The sequence below is a fragment of the Gymnoscopelus microlampas genome (genome assembly GCF_963454915.1).
Source record: "Gymnoscopelus microlampas genome assembly, chromosome: 16".
NCBI classification, from domain to species: domain Eukaryota; kingdom Metazoa; phylum Chordata; class Actinopteri; order Myctophiformes; family Myctophidae; genus Gymnoscopelus; species Gymnoscopelus microlampas.
In genome coordinates, this window is record NC_139953.1 from 33,761,678 (window position 1) to 33,778,075 (window position 16,398).

The 16,398-nt window shown below is 41.5% G+C and overlaps 1 protein-coding gene across 2 annotated transcripts; it reads left to right on the forward strand.

Annotated features, from left to right (window-relative positions):
* The first annotated feature begins 6,945 nt into the window (after positions 1-6,945).
* ccn6 (cellular communication network factor 6) lies at positions 6,946-16,199 on the forward strand. Of its 2 annotated transcripts, none has more exons than XM_084083528.1 (5): positions 6,946-7,072; positions 10,519-10,798; positions 11,723-11,965; positions 13,502-13,695; positions 14,694-16,199. In XM_084083528.1, the coding sequence occupies exons 1-5, from the start codon at positions 7,025-7,027 to the stop codon at positions 14,973-14,975; spliced, it is 1,047 nt and encodes a 348-aa protein (XP_083939654.1). In that variant the 5' UTR covers positions 6,946-7,024; the 3' UTR covers positions 14,976-16,199. The 2 variants fall into 2 exon arrangements, with proteins under 2 accessions (XP_083939654.1, XP_083939655.1); XM_084083529.1 differs by having other exon boundaries at positions 13,523-13,695.
* Positions 16,200-16,398: the final 199 nt, after the last annotated feature.

Consider the following 16,398-nt stretch of genomic DNA (forward strand, 5'->3'; position numbering starts at 1 on the left):
TATACCAGACGGACAGACTGCTAATGTGAAATACACTTCAGTCTTGAAAATAGTAGACAGAGAAATAGGCTGCTGGCCTCACCCAGGAACTAAGCTGGAGGTGCACAATACACAATATTTATTGGGGGTTACCTGTGAATGCAGAACAGGACACAAGACTCCATCCCATTAGAAGAGTCTTGTCACTTCAGTCACCTGCAGTGTAAATGAAAGTATGAGAATATACATCTATAACATTGTATTTGACACACAGTAATAGTCTATTATTGACAGACGGTCTCTGCCTATTGATATGTGTGGCGATATCTACTGTGGAAAAAAAAAACTGCTTTGCCCAACCAATGCAAAGATTTTAGGGCGGTCTTTCACACCGAGACAGTCATATGATTTGTCTTCAAAGCAGTGGGCATAGGTTTATTGTTAGAGGCCATTCTCATTGCTTTTCTAGTTGATATATTGAATTTAGATTTCCACAGAAGTTTCAGTAGGCTGAGATCTCTGATCTTCTGGCTACATGAGACTAACACAGTAAAGCTTTACTCATAGTAATGAGGATAAACAGGGCAAAACTTCTTAGAAGTATACTTCTTAGAATAGAATTGTAAGTCCCTCCTGTGGTCTGTCCCTCCAATACTGTCTCTTCCACGAAATAAAAATACCAAGGAGAGGGGACTGACCACAGCACTTTTGGCAGAAAAGCCAGTGTGCTTAGTCAGGATAAAAATTAAGCACAATGTGGTTGACTAGACTTGGCAAAGAAACAACATCTCTCACATGTAACTTATCAGGTGACCATCTATTAAATGAAGTGAAATTATTTAAGATATAGCCTAAATGTGAAGAATGAATAGCTTGCTCTGCAACATGCATGTGCGTTATAATTGGGCATGGCAATTCCTCATGCACTTCATTCCTAAATGCAGCAAGCGTCGCTTGAACATCCAAAAAAGTTAAACGTATGCCACCTTGTGGCTTATGGAATACATCCCATTGAGACCTGAAGCCGATTCTACATGTCTCCTAAATCTCAACAGTATTCTGAAAAATGTATGTTTCTATATCAGTGGCGCTAAATCTTTTTCATGTCAAGGACCCCCAAAAAACCCATTCTCTAAACAATTTCAGGTGTGTACTACTGTATACACATTGTGACTAATTGGCCTGGCCCTATTAGTCCATGGGCCAGACCAGAAGTCAGGGACACGAAAGGTGGCAAAATCTCTTTGGCACCATTTTGTTTGTAGGGTCCATATAAGTACTTTGAAACATGATAGCCTTTTCAAATGAGTAGCTTTAATACTTTTTTAGGATATTAATTTTATTGCCATTATCTCCCCACATTATCTGCACAGTAGTCCTGTACCTGGCCTACAGACCCGTTCGCAATTTGGTGGTAGGATAATTTCTCACTTGAACAATGGGTACCTAGACATGAGAAATCACAGAGGTGCTTGTCCACCATAGTGCCACGAATGGCGCAATGGCCAAATCAAATATGGCTGCCATCGGCTATGATGAAAATCCAACTTCTTTGTTTCTGAGTGTATATACACATGCAATACCTCCATTTTGACTAATTGTGGGGTGGGGAATTCATTTCTGATATTGTTATGACCACTTTGGGTGATGTTGACCTTGAAAGGTCCTTGGCCATAACTTGCCCAGTGTTAGGACTAAAAACAGGTGCAATAAGACTAATTCAACTAATTCTGACATTTATAATTCCTTTCTGAAATTGTTTTGACCATTAAGGAGCATCTTGTCATTGAAATATCAAAGTCAATGTAATTTTTCAATAACTCAGTTACTCAATAATTGTGTTCTTCACAATCACTTTCATTGTATTTTTTTTTCAATAATGATTTGTTTTATTTATAACAAAAGACATACAGATGAGACATATAACAATTAGAAATATCCCCTTTAAATTTTATTTCAATTTGGAAATGATAAGAGTGTTATAGACCTACAAAATGAAATACAAATAAAATCATAACACAAAATCAAACTAGAAAAAGTGCTCCTCGGAGCTCAAGTCTCCGCCAGGTCAGGTAGGTTATTATGGCCTCCTGGTAGCGCTATAACAGGCCAATGTGAAAAAGAGGGCATTTCTTCCTTGGCAAAGTGGGAATCTACGCGGAAAATGTAATGGAAATAGCATGCTGCGTTCAGGATTTGAGGCATTTTGTTGAAAACGAACCAATCCTGCAAACTTTGGCAGGTGTGTGTTTATGACGAGGAGCACCCGCGGGATCGGTATCTACGACATCATGTGTGTGTGTGTTGTGCCTTGGGATATTTAGCTATGCACACTTCTCTGGGGCATGAGATGATCTGTTTTTTGTTTTTTCAACTTTTTTTTATCCCCGATTTTGTAACCCTTTTTTCACCCGGTGCCAATTTGCTAAGTGGTCCTGGGCACTACACTCCCCCCACCAGCCTAGGGAGGCCAGGGCCGAGCTCATGCCTCCTTCAATGCATGAGAGCCAACTGACCTTCTTGTCACCTGACAGGGGGGAGTTTCCCTGGTTGGGCGTAGCGCGTGGAAGGAACACGTTATTCCAACCAGTTCCCTTCCCCTCCATCAGGCGCCCCGGCTGACCAGGGGGCATGAGATGATCTGTTTACTGGGTTGTAAAAAGAAAAACTCACAAAATGTGGAGGAGAGGATAAAAAGCTAATATGCAGATTATTATATAAAGCGCGAGAACTGAACCCGATCACTCCCTGATGAAGACCATGACACTTGTGTGACGGCATAAAGTCCACCTACCACACAGATGGACTTTTGGTCAAATTGACCTTTTTTTCCTACGTTATCATTGGCCACTGTCTCCCCTCGGGGCTCCACACACGTCCTAACACCTTCTTCCCCACGCAGCGGGGATACCATAGTCTTATAAATATTATTTCAATCCCACTCACATCTCAAAGGTATACTACACTTCATTTGGCTTAGAGACAGAAAACTAAATCTGATATATAACTTCAGTTACACGTATTAACTTTTCAAAAAACAAAAAATACAAACATATACCACACTCTGTAGGCCTACAGTAGTAGTCACTACAACACTCACTTCTACTGTACAGTACTGTATGTCACAGGAGCAATCCATATGAATTCAACAGTTAAAGCATTATTCCTTTTCACATTGGCAAAGTAATCACCGAAAATCATTATTCAATATACCAACAGTCACACAAAAGTTCTACATCCAGTCCAGTGCTTTTCTATTCCGTACATACAACATACCATCATGTCAACAAAATGTTTCCCTCAATACAACAGTCACAACAGGACTCCTAAAATAATGCTATACTATGGTATTATGAAAACATGGCATCTCTCTACCTAACATGCTATCTAAATTACATTTTAGCCTTTGCATAATCCTGCAAGGTCGTCAAGGCTAGGGAAAGTGCTACAGGCTTTTTAGACAAGTATACGTACAACCCATACAGTAAACAGATCCCGTCATGCCCCAGAGAAGTGTACATAGTTAATATCACAAGGTACAACACACACCTGAGGTCATAGGCGCCGATGCTGTGGGTGCTCCTTGTCATAAACACACACCTGAGGTGGTGCTCAGGGGTGCACTGGGCGCTTCGCGTGACACCACGGCGTTCCGCCAGTTTTATGAACAAACATATGTTGCTACCAGTGGTGTAAAGTAACTATGTACATTTACTCAAGTACTGTACTTAAATACACTTTTGAGGAATTTTTACTTTACTGGAGTATTTCCAATTTGCAGTACTTTTACTTCTACTCAGGGGCAAATGTTGTACTTTTACTCTACTACATTTTTTTGCAAACTTTAGTTACCAGTTACTTTGTAGATTTTGATTATTATTACAAAACATACAGTAACCACTTAAACCCACATTTCGGCCATTTGAAATTAGCCGATCTACAAGCTCGATCTACAAGCCGATCTACAAGCTCACAATGCGTCGCTTCGTGACGCATTGTGAGCTTGTAGATCGGCATTCCTGTACAGTAGGCTACCCTTTGATTGTTTGTTATTCTGAAGGAAATGTGTTCAAACGCAACAGATTATTGAGAAACCATTACGCACGCTGCATGCGTTCAATGCTCAAATGGTAATAGGTAATTCATGTATTTGTGCAAGACGACCCAGCTGTAAAATGTGTATATTACTAATTATGTTCAATCCAAAATATCATGCTGTAAGTGTTAGGCTGCATTTACACACCTGCTTGTCATTAATGCTTAAAAATATCTATGACCATTATTTTTATCAGATGTCCGATACATTTTAATCATGCCGGACATTGGGGCCAGCCACCAAAAATCCTAGCGCGACCTCTGAATATCTGATATGATATCTGAATCACTGGCATTATAGCAACACATATATATATATATATATATATATATATACACACACACACACACATACATACTGTGTACCGATTTGTGTGATTTTTGGACAGAATCTGAAGGAGTAAGAGCAAAAGAATTGTTTTACAAAACTCAGCCTCCTGGTGGCGCTCCAAAAGGCATATGTGAAAAATGCAGGGCAAAGGTGTTTCCTTGGCCTGAGGTGTTGTGAGATTGTAGACATGCCATTTGCTGAATGTTCACCCCAGAATAGGCATGCTAGGGTTCATGTGGTTAAATAAGTGAATGAAAGAGATTGAATAATGTTTTTTTTCCCTCTGTATGACATGTTCTATTCAAAAAAAGTTCGAGATTTTTTTCATTCTTTGGAACTATGGCTGGTGTCATTGAAGGCTGATAACTGGGACAAAGCTACTACTTGGGAAGGGCTATCATGTTGAAATATTATCTAGATAAATAGACCTTTTCAAAATACCAAACTAGAGTTTGCCACCTTGAGTGTCCCTGATTAGTGAAAATTCTGGCCTGGGCCCATGGACTATATACAGTCACTTAATAGCCTAGAGTCACAAACAACAAATAAATGAGTGTTCTTGACATGCACAGTACCTTTTGCCAGCTTCTTCTGTGTTGCTGTAGTGGTAGAATTGTTCCTTGGCAGTTAGTAAATGTGCAATATTTAGAATCCATCTTACTTTTGTGTTTCTTAATAGTGTCTATAATTCACTTTACATTTAATTTGGGGTAAAACAGTGACATTTCCTACAGTCCAAACACACTGAAACACACACCTGTCTACTACTTATCAGCTGATTGAGTGAGGCCAATCACCAACAAGGTGTTAACTGCCCCCTTGTGGCGTGGCATAGTAATAACCTAAAAACAAACAGACGAAAAAAAACATATGGCTACAAGCCTCTAACACACAGTATGTGTTGTGAACTTGTGATCATGGAGCCATGATTTTTTTTCTATGCAAGTTATACAGGTATATTATAGGTAACTTGCATAGAATAAGAATGCATCTGTAAACAGTGGATAATACTAGTGATTAGGATTATACAGTACATCCTGTATAGTGTGTTCCTGTCAAACTATCTTCTGTCATATAGAAACGTATTACTGAATTATTGAAAATAAAAAAGCATGATGGTGTCAGAGAACCAACCGAGCCCCCAGCTCTCTTCTCAGCATTCTGTCCACTGTCCACACAGTATATCTTGATGAGGGAGATGCTCACACACTCAGAGGGGGAGCATGTGAATTACTAAAAGGCCCTGTTATCTGGTGAACTACCAACAAGTTAATCCAGTTTCACTTTACAGTCACTCTACAAAATTCAGCCATCTAATTGGGTTGCCTTGCATGTTCAAACACTTTAAACTTGGGAGTCCCTTGGCTTGGACATGTGTATCCTTAGCCCATAGGCGAAAGCACCCGTGGGAATAGTAGAGTGGAAATACTAAAAGCGAAATACTTCATTGATCGGGCTCCCCCAGGGGTCTATATGATTGATTGATTGATTTTGTATTACTTTCATTTGACATGAACAATGAACCAACATGATAATTCACCAACAATGAACAAACTAATAACAAAAATAAACGCTTCATACTGTACATGGGAGATTACATAAATACAACTTAAAATACAGCATTGGGCCTGTTACCTCACACCTTAACACTATCTCTACACTTGGTCTCCTCCTTTTTTCTTCCTTTACACCAAAAAGGCAAAAATATCGACAAGCTCCACAGCACGTTGTGATCTACAAGCTCACAACGTGCCGCAATGAGGCACGTTGTGACCTTGTAGATCGGCTGTTTTTGCCGAATGTTCGCCCCCCCCAGAATGGGGACGGACGGCAGAATTCTGGGAATGCTCTGTGGGCGTACACACGGCAGCAGTTAGCCATTTTTGTTCTAGCCTTTCTACTGTATATGAATGGTGAAAGGGCTCGTGGCTTTAAGGGGACGGAGGTAGAGGGCTGGCTCTGAGGGCCCTCTTTACTCAGTGTAAATAATGAAGGAATGTGAACTCAAATACGGTCCAGTGCCACATAAAGTAGGACCACACTGCTTTAGCACCGCATTCAGACCAAACAGTACACTGCACACTGAACGCCTTTACAGCTACACATTTAACTTCATGAATTGACTTTTTTGTCTCACGGCCTCACGGGTAGTAAAGTAGGCCTACAGTAAATAAAAAGTACATTCGAGAAATGTATCAAAAAGTGAACAGTACACCAAATACTAACTGTTTTATAGAGATCTACTGCAGCCGTTATAGAGTAGACGACCACGTCCGGATAAATCTAATATGAGTGTGGCGATATGTTGAGCAATATGGGTCGGCAGACCGAGAATAAACAGCGAGGCAGGACATGGAGGTTGTAGGAGCAGGCCAGCAGTTATGAAGACACATATTTCTCCTTTGGAAAGGTGTGTTTAGAGAGGAAACAGAGGGGAGCTTTGTCCCCCACTCTCCGACAGGTCAGGCTTTCTCGATCCCCTACCACCCCACACACCCCACCCCCCCCAATCCCCAGTCCCTCCCTTCCTCAATCCCACCTTCTCAACTCTTTTCGCCCCATTGCCTGCTCCTGGAGCTCACACACACACACACCACCAACCTGCATACTTAAAGAGAGATGCTATCTCTACTCTGCCGTTCCCTGCTGTTCCTGCTAGCTCATCAGGTAAGAGTGTTAGCTTTCTTCTTTTCTCGTCCCGGCACGACAAGACAAATTGTGTTTCCTGATGGCGCGACGCTTGATTAAGATGCAAAAAACCTGCCCTGTATGGAGAAACAAGCAAAAGGGGGGTCTTGTAAACACACAGCTGTTGGGATAGCTAGGATGTTGTCAGTGCAGAGCATCAGCTGTTCAAGGTTCAGCTTTCTCTAATATTGAAAGGCTATGTTTTTTTGTCTTACAGTTAAATGTCCATTTCAGACAAAATCTAGTCACAGGCAAAAGTTTGCTGGGTGGTACTACTGTAGGTGGTGCTTTTATAATTTATTGGGGGAAAGGTCATGTTTTTTACATCATATAGGAGCAGTCACTGGCAGACAAATGGAGCAAGGGATGAGGTATGTGTTGTCAGAAGCTCCAGTTGACACAGAGGAATGAGCTCATTATGCAAACCTGACAGAAAGGCTTCAGATTTTTTGGCATGACCTCCGGTGACCCCCTTGGAAGCAAGGGATTGTCAGGGTAGACGGAGCACAAAGGATATCACCCAGGGATTGAGTCACAGAAAATGCCAAGCAGTTTTTTAGAGTATATACGTATACCAAATGCTATGCTGTATTTAAAACTGTGTTGACATGCTTCCAGGGCACTACCAGTAAGCTATTTTGGTACTGTACCTAGGACGGTGTATGGCTGCACAGTTGTGTATACATTTCATTTTCAAAGGGCTGATTGTTTAGATCTGTATCTAGGGAGAGCAGTGGTGGAAAAAGTACTCAGTACCAAAAGTACCAAAAGTAAAAGTACTAAAATGTTTGAAAATAGCAGATCTACAAGCTCACAACGCGTCGCGATGCGACGCGTTGTGAGCTTGTAGATCGGCTATTTTCAAATAGCCTAAGTATAACATAGGGCTGAAGTGGTTAATGTATGTTTTATAATGTAATAATTTACATCTGCAAAGTAACTAGTAACTAAAGTTTTCAAATAATTGTAGTGGAGTAAAAGTACAATATTTGCCTCTGAGATGTAGTGGAGTAGAAGTCAAATTATAGACAATTGGAAATACTCCAGTAAAGTAAAAGTACCTCAAAATTGTACTTAAGTACAGTACTTGAGTAAATGTACTTAGTTACTTTACACCACTGAGGGGGAGTGTGTCAACTATTTCGATTTCAACATTGCTAAACCTAAACTGAATAGAAGAAAAAAGGTTTCTGTTCGATTTAGTTTTTTCATTTAAAAAAAAAATCCAAACCACAACATGTTATTTGTTTGTTGGGAGATATATTTGGCTGAGATGAACAGTAAGCCGAATGAGGCTTGACATTATGTGAACTGCCACAAAGTGCTGTCTGAAAGTACACAACTTTCAGTTCTTCACGGTCAATCTCTTCTGAGAGTGAAGTTTGCTGTAGGATTCTATGGTATTCTATGTTGGGGGCTAATTCAACAGGAAATGTATTTTTTTGGAGGTGGCTTCTCTTTGGTCATAAGGTGCAAATCGAAGCTACTTCATGGAATTGGTTATGGACTTTCAAGTAACATTCACTGACTTGACTTCCATTCATTTGACTTATCCACAACTTTGAGTTAATATTTATGTCAAAATATATAAACATACCTATTAACCTATTAATATTTGAGAAATTAAATGTTTCCTGTTCAAATTCAGTGTAAGAGGTGGTACAGTGTAAAGAATCCTTTTATGTGGTAGGGAGTAATGAGCATCATACAACCCACAAATGATTGCTTCCAAACTTTACAATCTGCCTCAGCACAGCATCAACAAAATGTTGATGCTACTATTCCCCAAGAAAATTACACTTGAATACTTATGATTAATTTATGCTTCGTTGTACAACGATGTGCAGAATATAGCCGATCTACAGTATAAGCTCACAAGTATGCACCCGCAACGTTGTGAGCTTGTAGATTAGCTATTGTCATTGCACGACAGCCTTGGAAACGAATAGTTCCCGAGCCATGTGGCCCATAGGCTCCTCTCCCGTTTATGTAGCGTGAGGCGGCGGCTTGATGTACAAGTAAATCCCCATCCATTATGTACAAGATGTGATTTTTATAGTCTTCGGTATGACCACCGTTGTATGCTTTAGTATAAATCGGGATTTACGCTGAATTCACACAAACACCGGTGAGACGATTTCCTCAGTGCGTTATTCCGCTAAATGGCCGTGTCTGAGGTATGAGCGACACCCTCGGAAATAAGCGAGATGTCGTCCAGTGATAGCTCACTGCTCCAGGAGGCTCAAGCCGGAAGCTGCGTCCGGCAGCAGAGCTCACAGACAGGGAGGAGAAGTGGAGACAGTCGATGCCCATCTCTGGGAGATTGTTTGTAAACGTTCGGTACATTTTAGGCATGAAATAGGCCATGCAGTTGCTCAATCTTGATTAAGTTTGAATCTAAAAACTGTTAATTTAAAGCTCTGATATCAATATTCAGTATTTTCCATACAGTAGACCTATTAGTGTGTGTACGCCTAGTCCATGACTATTTCAGACCACAGTGAGCTTCTGGTTGGCTACCGCTCTGTCTTGCCGCACTTCGGCAGCGGAAAAGTCGAATTTTTCTCAACTTTGCCGCTCCACCTTCTGCCGTCTCCGCTTCCTGCTGCAAGCAAAAGAAAGGCCGCGCCTCGCCATAAACTACTGGTTCTCAACATGGGGTCCGGGGACCACCAGGGGTCCAAATGTTGGACCCTTACGAATCTGTAACTCTGTGAGAGCGTACAAATGGAACCAAATGGGCCCTTAACGGGTCCAATTGGTTGCATTTGCTCACTCTCAGAATTAAATCAACACTGAGGATTTTACAGTGTAGATTGGGGTCCCAGAGATAAAATGGGGGTCCTTGAAATTCAAAAGGTTGAGAACCAATGCTATAGGCCAGTGGTTCTCAAACTTTTTCATGTCAAGGACCCCCAAATTGACACTTATTACCCCGCGGACCCCAATTTGAAAAGATAAGCCAGGGACCCCAATAAGAGAAGTTTTTTTACGGCGGCTCTCTAGCAGTGATTCTCAACCATTTTAATTTCAAGGACCCCCAGTTTGACATGCATTAGGCTACAGACCCCCATTTAATGGCATTTATACCTCTGGGACCCCAATTCATATTGTAAAATCAATGTTAATCTAACTCTGAGAGTGTACAAATGTACATTCGTACACTCTCAGAGTTACAGACCCATAAGGGTCCATTCGGTTCCTGTCCATCATTTAGCTGGGTACCCCCTGGAACCCCCTCAAGTACCCCTGGGGGTCTCCGGACCCCACTTTGAGAACCAATGCCATAGGCGATCCAATAAACCTCGACCACATTTTCAGAACACGGAAGCGTTCTGACAAAAAGCCAATTCCACCACTGCTTGTGTGAATTCAGCCTATATATGTCTCATTTCAAAGCAAACTGTCCCTATATGTTTCCCCAGGGTTTGAGCAGGGCCCAGAACAATGGTCGGGTGCCGGTTCCTCGGGACGGGCGGGCGGCTGCCGAGAGGAAGCAGTTCTGCCACTGGCCCTGCAAGTGTCGGGCGAAGCCGCAGTGCGCGCCCGGTGTGAGCTCCGTGCTGGACGGGTGCGGCTGCTGCAAGAGCTGCGCCCGGCAGATAGGGGAGCCGTGCAACGAGCGGGACGTGTGCGACCCGCACAAGGGCATGTACTGCGACTTCTCGGCCGACCGGCCGAAGTTCGAGGTCGGAGTTTGTGCCTGTGAGCGAGTCTTTACTTTTGTCACTGTCACTGATTATGCCTTTTTAAGACTTGGAACGCATCTGTGTCACTTTTTCATTTGAGTTAAAAAAACATTATTTTACACTTTGGCTATTCAAAAATAGCAGATATACAAGCTCATAGCGCGGCACTGAGTGCCGCGCTATGAGCTTGTAGATCTGCTATTTTTGAAAAATCTTGAAAATGTGTGAAAATCTTTGAATATATATTGTTTTAAAGCAAACATTTTGAACTCAAATCTTTGCTTCTGGGGGTCCCTGGAACAACATATTTTGAGATGGGGGTTGACATGAAAAAGTTTGAGCATCACTTATATAGAAACATACGTTTTTCAGAATATTGTTGGGATTTAGAAGACATTCGTAGAATCGGCCTCAGGTCAAAAATGGGTTAACCTCTTCCACCCTGGTGTCACTATTTGTCATGTCATTATACTGTAGGTGATACATTTTCAAAAGAATTCCAAAAAACAGCTGATCTACAAACTTGCAAATCGGTTTTTAGATTTTTTAAAATACGGATTAAGTGGTTAAGCCGTTTCGTTATGCTTCCTACGAACAATTGATCAACTGTCACAATATGTGAAAACCCCACCGACACGTGACATTTTCTCATTATGAATTCAAAATGTGTTTACATTTATTAAACAATTATTAACAAGAATATAATTCCATCAAAACCATTGCGTGATATAGGTATTTTGACCATATTACCCAGCTCTGATCTGCATGTATTTCTATACGAAACAAGATAATTACTGAATAACTGCCGATTCCTTTGATGACACACACACAGACACGAACGAACAAACACACTCACTCACTCTCTCACACACACACACACACACACACACAAAATTCGGTACCACTAGAGTCCTGACTTGTATTTTCCTCATTCTTGCAGACATGATGGGAGTGGGGTGTGACCTGAACGGGGCCCACTATGACAACGGTCAAGCCTTCCAGACCAGCCCCCTCTATAAGTGCACATGTATCGCCGGCGCCATCGGATGCACCCCTGCTTTCATCCAGAAACCGGCGGGTCTGCTGAGCCCTGCCTCGCTGATGGGCAACATGCCAGCCGGCCTGCGGAGCAGCCAGGGCTCCAGGAAGCACCAGCAGGATACTACCTACATGGCCATGCCAGGTGTGTGTTTGTAGAGCAAACCGGGAGGGGAGAATTGCCAGCTTGTCTTGGCCTGGAATGCTAATTGCTGTCAAAGTGGCTTGGGGAGGGACTGGGGAGGGAGAGGGCGTTTCACTGCTTTGTAGAGTGCAGTGTGGTGGAAAGGAAGTACAACTTTGAGGTACAATTTTTCGATACTTCGATACTACGTCTCAGAGGCAAATATTGTTCGCAAAATTTTAGTAGTTACTTTGCAGAATTGTATTATTAAGAAAAAAAAAACAATTCCATACTTCAGCTTGTCGTAAATAGCCAAGCTTGTAGATTAGACTATGCAATTTTAGCCTTTTTTTTGTTTTTTACACATTTTAAAATATTTTCAGAAAATGTGTATGAGTACTTTCACTTTTGGTACTTTAACCCATTTTGGCCAGGAACCCCTATCTGTGACTATACTGTACCTTTCAGGACAGAAACCCCTTTTGGGGTATGTACAGTATAGCAACATACATTTTTTGTAATTTTTGAATAAATATTTGTTTGACCTTTTCTGTTTTTCAGTAAACTTAGGTTAGGATTTAGAAGGTGTTCTTATAATCGACCTCAGGTCTAAATGGGTTAAGTATATTTTGATATGCTTTTGTACGTGTACTCAGGTAAAATTTAAAAAATCGAGGACTTTTACTTGTAACAGAGCTATACATTGTGATATTGTTGCTATTACTTAAGAAAAAATGTGAGTACTTCCACCCCTGTAGTAGAGTGCATGTGAGAGCGACCGGGCTGCGGTCAGCCGGCCTCATAGAGGGAAAACAGAGGGTGGAGTCGCTCACTTTTCATCCAAAGATCTTAAACAACTTCACTTTCATGTATTTTGAGGCAAATCTTTTTTGCTTTGCTTGGCACGAAAGAAAGAAAAAAAATAAACCCCAGAAAGGTTCTAGTTTCTCGGGACCTTCAGCCACACAACCGACACTTCTTAGGAAGATATTTTTTTTTTTTTTGGATTGCGAGACATAAATTCAATTCCACTTCAATCACATAGGGAGAACCATTCAAGGTGATTTAACCACTTGAACCCTGGCGTCCGTATTCTGGGGGCGAACATTCGGTGAAAACATAGGAGATCTACAAGCTCAGAACACATTGCGTTTTTGACTGTGAGCTTGTGTTTGGTGAGAGATTTAGTACAAAAATTGCAAAAATAGCATATCTACAAGCCCACCAAGGGTTGCAGTCAGATGCGTTGTGTGCTTGTAGACTGGCTATTTCTGCTATTTGTCTGTCTATAATAGCTTAGTGTGCATTGTTCCGGAAGGAGGGGGGGACTGGGCAGATTGTTTGTTTGACACAAGGTGACATTTAACCACTTAAACCCTATATGGTCGACCGGAGTCCCTCAGGGCTCTATACTAGGGTCAGTTTTCCGTTATTGTGGGGAAAGCTTTTTGCAGAGAAAATAGCAGATGGCAGATAGCGGCTATTACTCAGCAAAAAAGCTTTCCCCCACAATATGGATGCTGGGGGGTTTTAAGTGGTTAACTGTAATACTGAAAGCTTACAGGGATCCTCCTTTAGCCTGGAAGAAGAACTGCCTGATCCAGACCACGGGATGGAGCCCTTGCTCCAAGACCTGCGGCCTGGGCATCTCCGTGCGCGTCAACAACGACAACGGCAAGTGTGAGATGAGGAAGGACCGCCGCCTGTGTCTGCTGCGGCCATGCGACAAGCGCCTGATCAAGAGCATCAAGGTGACCCAGTAGGGATACTATCCACTACTTTTGTATATTGTTGTATATTGTTGCTGTCGGGCAGAAACCTCTTATTTCCATAGTTTCACTTTTTGTGTTTTATCGTGAATTAAATAATGCCCTACTTGATACTGCAGCGTCACACAAAAGCATCAAAAGTAGCAGATCTGCAAGCTCAAAACGCGTTTTGAACTTGTCGATCTGCTACTTTTGATGCATGTTTGCATGTACATCAATGTATCAGTGTGAAAACATTCTACTGTATTCCCATTTAATATTCTATACTTTGTTGTACAACGGTGGCGTGCAAAAATATCGAAAACAATGATCTACAAGCTCGGAGATCAGCGATTTTATATACGTATAAGTTATAAGAAAACAAAATTTCACCCAAAATTGATTAGAATATTGTAAATTGAATAATGATTTGGAATAAATGATTATATTGATTAGTTTCATTAACAGTTGCACCCTAGTGATGAGGAAGCCAAGCTCCCCCGAGTTACTGAGAGGTCACTCTGTGAGATGGATGAAACACTGTATTAAAACATGAGTGATCTTGCCAAGGCTATCTGTGGAAAATAAGTGAAACATTTGTACATCAGTGGTTTTAATAATACATCCAATGTATAAAGTGCTTTTCTTGGTACTCAAAGTCGCTTTACACAACAGAACAAATAGTAGTAGTTAAAAGGCTAAAAACTAAGCCAAGAGAAAGGGGGATTAGAATTAGGCGGGGAATGCCAGTCTGAAAATCCAGAAGATATATCTACAAGACATACAGTAGTTTGCAATACTGTCAATGAAAAAAAAACTATACCCTGGTGAAATGTCAGAAGGGTACAGTATGAATAATATATAAAGAATAGATACCAACCAAGCCTATTGGAGACTGTCTGAAACTGCTTTTTTTGTGCATCCACTGTATGCACTTAAGATATAAAAATCTGCATTTAGCAGTGGCTGTATTAATTCTGAAATATCAATCTCCTCTCTAGATGCCAAAGGGAAAGACTTGCCGCGCAAAGTTCCAGGCAAAGAAAGCAGAGAAGCTGTCTCTCTCCGGCTGCACCAGCACCAAGAAGTACAAGCCCATGTACTGCGGCGTGTGCACGGACAAGCGCTGCTGCGTCCCCAACAAGTCCAAAATGATAACCGTCAACTTCAGCTGCAAGGGAGGCTCCAACACGCGCTGGAAGATGCAGTGGATCTCTTCCTGCGTGTGCCAGAAGAAGTGCCACGACCCCGAAGACATGTTCGCCGACCTGCGCTTCCTTTAGCCACATGAACCATACCGCCCCCTATTATGGGCAGGTCATAATAGGCGAACATTCGCATTAAAATAGGCCAACATTCGCCGAAAATAACCGATCAATAAGCTCACAACGCATCGCAGTGCGACGTGTTGTGAGCTTGCGGATCGACCATTTTCGCCGAAGAGATTTGGTGTAGAGGGAAAAAGGAGGGGACTAAGTAGGGACCCCTGGGGAACCCCCAAAGACAGGAGGACAGACAGGTGTCGCTGGGATTACCGTGACAGACTATGGGGAGGACTGAACCCATGTGCCTCTGGACAACTTAAAAAGAAAACAACCAAAAAAACTAACTCAAAACACACAAAACCTCAATTCATTAAGAAAGAAATGGATTGGAAAAAAATATATGTATGAAGAGAAATATTATGTTAGGAAAAAAAAGAGTCACGAATCCTGTCTTCAGGCTATGTGTGTGCTTTGCAACAACAGCCTAGAGCTGCACGCATGATCATTTAAGTGACAATCCCAAATATTTAACCCACTTGACCATGACCAATACTCACTTATTGGTCTTGATGGTTTTGGGGAGCAAGATTATTTCATGGCACTTGTATGAATCTAATATTATGATTTTTGACTGTTTTCCAACTAAGCTGGAAATTGTAAATGAAAGGAAATGTTTCAATATTGCTGATATTCCGATATTCTACAAATATAAAATATGGGGGGAAGAGAATGGTTGCATATGATTAACCGTGGCATCATATCATTTTTTTCAAGAATACTTTAATGGCCACGCCCAGGGCAATTTTCATTGGATAACATTGCCCGCACCAGGCGAGTCCGCCTCTTCTTGTTAAGCTAAGTCAAGTAGAGGTGAATTACATGAAGATAGGTTGAAAATGGGTTAAGTGGTCCTGTGCAACTCTAGCAGCATGGATTGTGGACAGGGTAACAGCTTTAATAGTAGATGTTCACTGATTAACCATACCTCAATAAGACACTGTGGATGTCAGGGAGCCCAGCAGTGGCAAAATGATCACGCTAGTGGATAATCTAATCTGTAGCTCAAATGTTCCGATATTTTCTGCTCATCCATTCATTTCATTGCCATAAGTTGCTGCCCATAGTTTTTCATGTAGTGTGTATTTATTTTTTCATCAATATAAAACTTTCTGAAATCACCTCATGAGCTGGATATACAACATGTATAACGTACAAATAGAATTTATAAAAATACACGCAAAACGCTTTTGGTTGTACCAAGTATTATTTGCAAAATGAAGACTATTGTATTTCTATGCATGTACAGTATATGACCACATACATATTGTAGGCATACACTCAGCAAACACGCACACACACACACACGCACACGCACACGCACACACACACACACAGTGTAAATGTTTAGACATAACAACCCTGGTGCCTAATTTATGCACGG